We start from the raw sequence: 10073 nt of genomic DNA, 5'->3' as shown, positions 1-10073 counted from the left end.
CGCAGCCAATAACAGCAGTTGTGTCTTGAAAGATTTAGTTTCTTTGACCTTTGAATGGGGGGCATTTGCAAATACACTGATAAATTATCAATCTCTTACCCGCACATGTTGCATCACACTGTTTTAACAAGAGGAAAAATCTGGAGTTTGGGGAGCTAAGTTAGAATTTTGTTTTTGGTGATCTATTTACCTTAGTTTTTAAATGGGGCAATGCTAAGTATCCTTTTGGTACACAGTGATACCAGTATAATTTGCAACAAATACTGTGTCCATATTTAATATTTACTCCAAGCCTATGCAGGCGATAAGTAAGAACTTAATCAATACACACAGACACAAGGACATACTGTATGGGCAACACATGCATTTCATATTTGATTGCAGGTGAAACAAATATGAATATACGAAAAAGCAAAAATCAATCAAAGTTAAATGCATACATCTGGATGTGTTTTATATAGCGAGAGATATCAGCTTTCATATAAGTGGATTTTAAGAGAGAATGTGGTGGAATAAAAAGAAAAGCAAACCTTCAGTCTCCTCCACTGATGTTCCCCTTATGTCCAGCCAGCAATGTTGTTGAGGAGAGAAGAGATCCTACAAAATGCAAAAATTTTAATAAAGTTCAGTGAAAATGTCAAACCAGGATTCAGTTGGAGCAAATAAATAACAATTTTACAGTTCTAGTCAGCAGATCTACAGCTTTGAAGTTGGAATAAGAGCCATCTTGTCTTGAGTGGAAAATTTAATGAACCACTTGGAACCTTTGCCATAAAAACGAGAGTTATGAAAAGATGATGTGTCTCTAAAAGAAAGGACAGAAGAAGAACAGAAGAAAAATCTGTTCATGTTTAGTGGTAGAATTCACTTTTGTTGATGTACCTTCTTTAGTTACGTTAGTGTTTTCATGTATAACCAAATTTTTGAGAATTTCAACTAAAGAAATGGGCGAGCATTAGTTCCCCTTTGCATGATTTTTTTTTGACACTGGACTAAAGTGATGAGTTGTCAACAATAAACTGACTTGAATAGCTGGGTTTCAGTAAGGCTATTTTTGTCAGCCATTTCTTGAGTTACACTACTGTATGTTCAAAGTACGGTAAGTGTTGACGTCTGCAGCTGATCTTTGTATCTAGAAAGAAACCTCTTTTCTGATAATAAGGTTGATGATAAAATCCTATGGATTATTGACTGATTTTTCTAAAAAGATTGCTGGGGAACTTTCATGTAACTTCTACCATAGTTATGCTAAAAATATGCTGATATCATGTTGTAAACATTTGGCAAGTTATCCATGAGAAATTCTTCCACCAACAGAGTTAATATACTTAAGAATGGATTTGTTTAGCGGTGCATTTAGTCATGCAGCAACATGTACAGATACTGAATGTTTGACCAACAGGATGATGAAAACAGCTTCGTAAGTTCTCTTCTGCTTCCAGAGAGGCTGACCTAATAAAATACAGAGTGACTTGATTGTTTGTGTTCAGTGACAGGAGTTCGTCCCGCATTATTTCAGGCCTTAAACCACACTTTAGCACGGGGTTTAGAGCCATATTATAACACGCTACCAATAACAAGTAACAAGACACACATGTCACGGCTGGACATCGAGAATGAACGCCTATCTCTATGTCTGTAAGTTGTTGTCTGTCGTTGATGTGGCAGTAAAGAGGCTGTGTTGCAAAGGTGCTTATTGGCCAAAGTAGGTGAACAAATCAGAACACACGTTGTTTACCCATTTTACTTTAAATTGTCCAAATTACAAAATAATAACATGATCTCTACTTCATCTACAAAATAACATAATTTTTATGACTGTAGTAAGCATCATTGATTTTTTTGCTCTAACAACCTTTTAGACATGCATACTGTTGAGAAATATAAAAATATAAATATAAATACATCCCATTAATATTCTTAATGAATCCATGACTAAGATTTGAAATATTTCATCATAAAAGAATTAAAATGCAGTTGAGTACGATAAGGCATTAAGATGTTTCACAAGAGCTGTACAGAATCCTAGAGAAGAGGTATTATTTTTTTTCTTAGTGTAATGGAGGAAAAACCTAAAATTATTATTTTTTCATAAATCACTACTTTTCTCAACAGGAAGAACACATTTCCAAAGGAGAAAAACAAAAGAAAAAGGAAGAAAGAAACAACTCTACAAATTTTAAGATAACATATTAACACAAAACCGAAAAAGCACTCCAGTACAAAACCAGGATTCGTTTACAGCATACCATGTGGTGTTATCAAACTCCCATTGTACTTATTAATCCTGACTTATTACTTTATAAGCCCTTCTCGACACCACATCACTGACAATATAACTCAAGCCAACCCAAAATATCCAATGAACGAGTGATCATTCTTCACATGATTAATGTAGAACGATAATGACTTGGGTTTTGAACATTTCTGTGCTATACAGAGTTAAATGACTAAATCTAATGCGTAAGTTTCACTCATTGGACTGGTACATACAGAAAACAAAGGGCTATGGCAATGACAGTTACAATCAAATGAATGGCCAACAATGTTAAAAGATTTCTGAATAAAATCAACACTTCCATAGATATTATTGTTTACACTGAACTAACTCGGTGGAAATGCTAAAAGTTTCTTTTGTCATGACAGCGCCCTAACAATAAGCATGACTGAGCTAGTTTATTTTCATGCAAAAAGGTAGTTTTTAGGTGCAAGAATTGCCATGTCAGAAGCTTAAGTGTTGATTTGCAGTTATGTTTCTCTTCTTTTTTATTATTTTTTTTTTTTAATGGCCAGAACCCAGAGAGGAAGACTCAGAGCAAGAAAATTCAAGAAATCTCAAACCCATTTTGATCCTCACTGAATCAAACAATAACAATTTAAGGTGCTTGACACTCCTGAATACAACTCAATTCTTATGTCTGTACCATTAGGGAACAAAAAAGTTCATCCCACAATTCCACACTGACCACGACACATATGGTCTTCTGTCCTGATCTATAACTGGCATTGCAAAATCAAATGTTGATTTTAGTGTTGTGAACAAACAAGCTAACATGCTGGAGGAGCCCTGACTTACACGCACAGCTTCCCTTCTAATGTGTTTCTTCATCACATTTCTGAGAGCTATTCTCTCCCCACTCCTTCCTAATGCAAAGCCATTTGGATTCTTAGTAAGAGAGCTGCAAAAATGGAGGTAAGATCAGAGCTGGTGTGAGATATACAGTACTTGGTGCATTTGCAGACAGCAGCCAATGCCAGGGTTGAGGGGAGGGACAGAGGGAGGAGGGCGGAAGGGGGAGAGTAATACAGTAGATGCTCACAATACCACAGTTTCTTAAATGCACAGGAGCATTCAGGAATATTCGGACAACACATCCATGTATGTCGTTAGTGTCGATGAACCTGCTCCAGCCACAAAGGTCCCTCATTGCATAACTCCATTGCCCTATTAATACAGCTCTTCGTTTTTCTCCTTTTCTCTGATGCTCCAGCTCTACAGATCTGAGGTGATACTGCCCTTGAATGCTGACCGGTGTTAATCTCCCCCACCCTTAATCCTAAACTTACCTATAAGTGGAGACATTACAAAACTGAGGTTATTATTGCTGAGCTCTCTACTGCTAACTGTGGGACTGTGGTGCCGCGATGCTAGAGCAGTCTGTGACAAGCAGGTCCACCACCGTATTACCGGTGACATACACAGTAGGCGCTGTGACCATGTTGCTAAGTGAGACAGAGCTGCTGGCAGCCACATTAGAGGTGATGGGACTCGGGGCACCCTGGCTGTTGTTATGGGTGCCCATGTGACCCTGGAGCTGGGTGGGTGTCTTGCAGTGGACACCACATAAGTGGCAGACGAGTACGCCGCCAGAGGCCGTGCCACCGAAGCCCCCCGGACTGTCCTTCCACTCTTGGCCATGGTGCTTCTGGGCGTGGACACGCAGGTATGTCAGTGTGGTGAAGCCTGACGGGGGAGACAGGAGGGTAGAGTGAATATTCCAGTGAGAGAGAAAGAGATACATGTTATAGAAAAAATTCAGCTCTAAGCCTAAGAAAGATGACCACAACTGAAAGTCCAAATGGAAATAACAAACTCTGAAAATGGCATCTCATATAGTGAATACATAATAAACTTTGATTAGCTACAACAAGAGGTAGAAATTAGAGGCTGAACATAATTTGGGTCTCTGTATTACTTATAACAACTGAAACAAAGAACTGACCCTTGTGTTATATTAATATGAGGGATATGTTCATATAAAAATAATCACGATAGCCGTTTTAAACAAAACTAGTAAATGAAAGCATCTGTACTTACTGCGGTTACAGAGATGGCAGGCGTGGTGCTGTGACTGGTTATGCACCCTCATGTGATCTGTGATGTATGCAGCTGACAGCAGCTTGCCACAGATATGGCACGGGACCTTCTCCTCATGCCGAATCATGTGCGCACGCAAGCGATCCTTGGTGGCAAAGCTGGACTCACAGGTCTGAAAAATATTAAACAGATGGATCATTACAGAGAAACATACAAAAGAAAAATCATCCGCACGAGTATGTTAACTTTCACCATTTGAAATCTTTAAAACGTTTGCACGTAAGACATTTTATGTAATTTTTTGTTTCACTCCTTGTAGGCATTAAATCTGTTAACATCAGCCATGTAAACCCAACAACTGCAGAGCAACTATAATAATAATAATAATAAAATATCTGCTGCATGTTCTGATTCAAAAAGACATGTATTTTATCCAGATCAGTTTCCATGTTAATATTCTCAAAGTTCACTAACTTATACTCATGAACATCTGTATGAGGCATCTGAAGACACTGGCTGAAGTGCAGTAATGTACGAAACCTCAACCTTGAGCCATCTGGGATACGGCACATACAGAAGTCATCACTGCTAACATGGATGAACTAATAAAAGATGCGACGTACAGCTGCCAGGTGAGAATATTACACAGAGCTAACATGACATACCGGACATTTGAAGGGTCGCTCCGAGGAGTGCACCTGTCTGACGTGACTGTTTAGATGATCAGGCCTTGGGAAAAGAATGAGAGTTGATACATTTGGACATTAAACTTCATACGTGTGTGAAATGTCATAAAGTACCCCTTTCTCTAAGGCATTGGCACCAACAACGGATTTATTATTTGAGTTATATGTTTCCGTTAATATAAACCTGTGTAACATCTTCCTCTTGAAAAGTTGAATTCAGTCATAAGCCATAAACACCTGCTTACTTCATTATACTCAGGACGTTCACTAATCCAGCCTTACTTGGTCTGATATGACCAGTAGCTTATGTTTCTAACACAAGTTTCCTTGTAGTTTTGTTTTACATATTTAGAATCTTTGAAAACTTTAGGACCTGGAGTACGAGTCAGAATAAAACTCACGTTGTACGCTATTTGTGACGATACAACAAGCAGACAGAATTATCATTTTTACATCCTATTTTTCTACAAATTAAATGAAGATATAATAATAAGTGAGCTTTTGAGGAGCTGTTGTTGTCATCTTCAGATTAGCTGTTTCCCTGTTTCCGATCTTTATACTAAGTTAGGCTAACATGTGTCTTACTCTTCAATTAACTCAATCCTGACAGTAACATTATGAGACTTGACTTGTTCCGCAGTGTCACCTGGAGAAAGCCTTGCCACAGTGGGGACAGATGTAGGGTTTTTCCACACCACCCTGGTGGGAGCGCACATGGTGGCTCATGCGGTCCTTCCTCTTGAAGCGTTGCTGGCAGATGGGACAGGAGAACGGCTTCTCGTCCGAGTGGGACAGGCGGTGGCGGTTCAGATGGTAAACATCGCGGAAAGCCTTCCCGCATGTCTCGCAGGCGTGGTTCTTCCTCACCGGGTTCGGGTTCGGGTTTGAGGGGCGCTGAGACAAAAACAGACAAGCAGATAAACACCTTACAAAGTTTAGATGGGAAGTGTTTTCTGCAGTTACGTACACAAACAAAACATATAATCTATGCAAATGAAACCATGCAAATGCACACAGATATTTTTGCCTCATTTTGACCGACGTCGCACGTCATCACTTGCGTAAAACATTTCTGACACTTGATTTGCATGTTAGGTTAAGTATTTCCCACTAGTTTTGAAGTCATTATCTACTGTTTTCACACTGTTTGTGTTACAGAGAACATGCAGGGGAGCGTGGGGGGCTTCTAGCACGCTGTTTCTCAAACCGGGGACCAGTGCCAATTGCTGGGATGGAAATGACTGGTCCCTGAACTACTTACTGCACATAAACATTTTGACAAATCTCACTCACAAGTAGGTTTCAGGAAAATATGAAGCAAGCAACACAAAATAACTGCTTGTGAGTCCCAAACAGTAAACCAAGGTGGTGGCTTAAGCACCCCTGTGGCCAGGCAGCTTAAGAAACAACATGCTTGAAGGTTTGGGGTTGACGACAGCCATCTCCACAAGGCCCTGACCCACCTGTACTGTCGCCCCTGTGGCCATGACGACAGCAGCAGGAGGCGGAGCATGGGGGTTAACGCTAGCCATTATGTTTGGCATGGCAACCCCTTCACCATCCTGACTACCCAAGGGAGGCTGCTGGGCCCCCGCCAGCACGCCGGGAGGGGCAAGAGGGGGAGGAGCAGAGAGGTGTAGCAGGGAGAGGGGAACAGTGGTCCTCTCCGCCCTCCCTCCGGCCCCCACCGCCATCACCGACGGGGCCGCCACCACCACCTGGCCGGCTGCACCCTCCTTTGCCCCCTCCGCCTGCTCTCTGGCCCTGTCCTTCATGCGTACCCCAGTGTGGACTGACTGGTGCCGCCGCAGGTTGTAGTTGTTCTTGAACTGCTTGTTGCAGATGGCACAGATGTGGGGCACGCGGGCCGGCCGAGACACTGGCTTCACTGGATCACAGGGAGGTGGGAGAAGGGACGGAAAGAGATGTTCAATTCAAAGAAGGTGCATTTGTCATTTTAAAGAATGATTTCAAATAACCACTAACCATCAATAACTGGTAATATTCTGTTGACGAATTGTTTCAATTCCAATCATAAGGTGTCGCTGTACTAAGCTGAAGTTTCTGATGTCAATATATTGTGAGGTTGCATGTGACTTGAGATAAAATAATTTCAGAATTTGTGTCAGTCATTACCATATATATATATATAATATATATATTTATTAGGGTTTCATAAAGTTACCACTCTTATTATACAAAGATGTAATAATTTTAATAATACCATACCAATAATTTTAACAAACCAGTTTGACTCATTGGATTCATGGACTTGAACTCATAATTTGTTTCAATAAATAATTGAGAACTGAAATAACACAACAAAACAAAAATGACATACATCGGTGCAGGGGGGGGCACTGCTGTCAGTTTACGTATCGTTCAAATACATACTTCTATGAGTACCTTTTCCTCAGTTCTTGAACTGGATTTTTACATTCAACTGATATTATTGGATAGTTTTCAATGTGAAATATTTCAGTGTTACTTACATTTCTACATTAAGTCTTCAGCAGTGATCAAACTTCACATATATAGCTGCTTATGAGATTTAAATCTTTACTGCCTTGATGTAATTCCACGTGTCCTGTCTTTTCACCTGCAGCTCGCCAAAATACATGTCACTGGAACGCTATCACCTGGTCGATTAATTAACCAAACTGGAGTGAATTGTTATTTTATTTTCCTCTTCTCCACAGGTGTGAAGTGCAGTACAGTGTCACTCACCAGGTAGGGGCTCCTCACTAAGGGCAGCAGTGTCCACAGTTGAAGGAGGTTGTGCTATGTGCTCTGTGGGTGGGGTTTGGGGAGAACTCGTATGCACTTGCATGAGCTCTGATTGGAGGCTCCCCTCCACTTGGTTTTGGGTGGGAGTATTCTGGAGAAGCAAGTAGAAGGCCATCACCAAATGTAAACACAAGTCACAGCATTGTCTTGAGGTGGTAGTTGAAATGCAACATGTGAGAGTTGTAGGGCTGCCGGACACTCAAACACACTTACACACACAGAAATGGCCAGTATGAGAAAATGCGCGCAGTAAAAAATGAGAGCAGAAAGAGACGCCATGCTCAACAAGCCTACCTGGAAGAGAAAATTGCTCCAAGCAGCATCCATTTTGCGCCACAGCGATGGAGATTATAAAGTCAGCTCCTGATTGAGATCGAGGAGAGCAGCCTTTGCATGGTTTAGTTGGGCCCACCGGTGATCGAGGCGCGAACAGTCGCCTGTCCTGCAGCAGAAACGACGGGTTTCTGGATTTTCTTGAAAAACGCGAATAAAGTCGACTGTAAAAACACGTCGTTCTCATTGAGGTAGCCTAATGCTGTCCATTAAAATGCACGCAGCTGTTCAACGCAGGCTGCAGCGCACAGGCAGTAGTGGAGCAGGCCGGGTCCAATAATGGCCTGTTTCTATTTCACTTTGGTTTCTAACTTTAATTCGTTTAACACTAACCTCACCAAAACGCAATATCACCCAACAAAACTGCTTTCCATAAAAATGTTTTCCACAAAAATCGCATATTACAGTATTACATTTTAACAATAAACATAAACCACTCTACGTAAAATAAATGCATTTTTTTACGCAAGAGAACGAATATGGGTTATAACACACGTATCTGGCAGCACAGCAGGTCATGCTTTGTTTTTAATTCATGAATCTATTTTTCCGATTTCCCCCAATAGGCCAATCGGGTGTTTGTCGAAGCCTCGTTGTTGGATTCAAGCCCTGACCCCGGCGAGCAGCGCTCTCGCCGGGCCGCAGCCTATCGCTCCACCTCGGCCGTTCAGCAGCGAGGATGTCATCTTTCTTTTTTTATCGCCCGCTCTCCCTCCTCCCTCCCTGTCTCTTTCTTCCTTTTCTTTTTTAATTCCTCTTTCTTCTCCCCCTCCTCTCCTTTTCTCGCACCGCTATGTCCCACTTGCTCTTAAAGGGATGGGGTTTCCTCTTTGGACACCCCCTCTCATTTCCGTCTCCCTCGGCAGGGCCAGTCCTCTCCCCTTCCTTCCTGTGTTTAGTCGGCCGACACAAAATGCACTACAATGTTTTTCTTTTTCTTTTTTTTCTTTTTTTTTTTGTGCTGTTTTTTCCTTCCTCGGGCCAGCTGGAACAGAGCTCCTGCTTTACCGCAGAAAACAGCCAGGACGACTTTCCATTAACAGAGAGATGGCAGACGCATCTTAAAGGGAAGTGCGCACACATCCTGCCAGTCGGCGTATAATAATGATGTCAGAGTCAGATATAGTACACAGGACGAATAGCAGCTCAGGACACACACACACACACACACACACAGTAGATGAGAAATGGATCTGCCGGCCTTGCATAAACACACATAAACTGTCTGTCGAGGAAAATAAACATAAATACTGTGTGTATTGAATATGTCGTTTTAAATTTCCAGGTAGTGAGAATCTGTGATGACAAGTCTAACAAACTAGAGCTGAAACAATTAATGGATTAACTGCTTAGTCAATCGACACAAAATGATAATCGATTAACCACTGAAGTCATTTTTAAAAAAAAAAAAAAAAATCAAAATCCTCCTGCATTGTCGTTTTCCACTTATTAAGTGTGAAAACTAGTTGATTTTCTCTGATTAGAAACTGGATGTCTTTGGGTTTTTTGTTGTCTATTTTTTTGTTTTTTACTGTGAGTATGACAAATAAAAGGATCAAATGATGAAGCGATGAACAAAATAAATAAATAGAAAATGCAATGATAATTAAAACAGTATATGGGTGCAAAAAGTTTCTTTTTTTCAGTAAATCTTACAGTTATTTTCTCTGTTGATTATTTGGTCCATTAAAATTTTAGAAAATTATTTTTAAAAATGTTTTTCACAATTTCCCAAAGCTAAAAGCAAAGCAAAATATTCAGTTTAATATCATAGGAGACAGAGAAAAACAGCAAATATTCACACGGCAAAAATATTTTTGATGCTGACTAATTTTCGGGTGATCAAACGATCAATTAACTGACTAATTCTTTCAGCTAGTCGCAGCCACTTAATAAACAACCTATCAATAATGCCATCTGAGTAATGTACATCAAATCAAGACAAGTTA

At 40.6% G+C, this 10073-nt stretch overlaps 1 protein-coding gene across 2 annotated transcripts; it reads right to left on the bottom strand.

Moving 5' to 3' along the window:
• Positions 1-1728: 1728 nt before the first annotated feature.
• Positions 1729-9142, bottom strand: mazb (MYC-associated zinc finger protein b (purine-binding transcription factor)). 2 transcript variants are annotated; one of them, XM_046376467.1, is made up of 7 exons: positions 8086-9142; positions 7732-7882; positions 6468-6892; positions 5651-5898; positions 4984-5047; positions 4319-4490; positions 1729-3964 (listed from the first exon to the last, which is right to left on the bottom strand). In XM_046376467.1, the coding sequence occupies exons 1-7, from the start codon at positions 8116-8118 to the stop codon at positions 3621-3623; spliced, it is 1437 nt and encodes a 478-aa protein (XP_046232423.1). In that variant the 5' UTR covers positions 8119-9142; the 3' UTR covers positions 1729-3620. The 2 variants fall into 2 exon arrangements, with proteins under 2 accessions (XP_046232423.1, XP_046232424.1); XM_046376468.1 differs by having other exon boundaries at positions 6786-6892; positions 8086-9133.
• Positions 9143-10073: the final 931 nt, after the last annotated feature.

Source organism: Scatophagus argus, chromosome 21 (genome assembly GCF_020382885.2).
Source record: "Scatophagus argus isolate fScaArg1 chromosome 21, fScaArg1.pri, whole genome shotgun sequence".
Classification (NCBI taxonomy): Eukaryota; Metazoa; Chordata; class Actinopteri; family Scatophagidae; genus Scatophagus; species Scatophagus argus.
Note: the sequence above shows the minus strand (reverse complement) of the source record. Positions and strands in the feature narration are given on the sequence as shown.

Coding starts and splice junctions, on each gene's coding strand:
- mazb (XM_046376467.1), bottom strand. CDS start 8,118: ATGGATGCTGCTTGGAGCAATTTTCTCTTCCAG. Junction 7,883..8,085: donor GGAGCAATTTTCTCTTCCAG/GTAGGCTTGTTG, acceptor TTGCTTCTCCAG/AATACTCCCACCCAAAACCA. Junction 5,048..5,650: donor TGTGGCAAGGCTTTCTCCAG/GTGACACTGCGG, acceptor TCTTTTCCCAAG/GCCTGATCATCTAAACAGTC.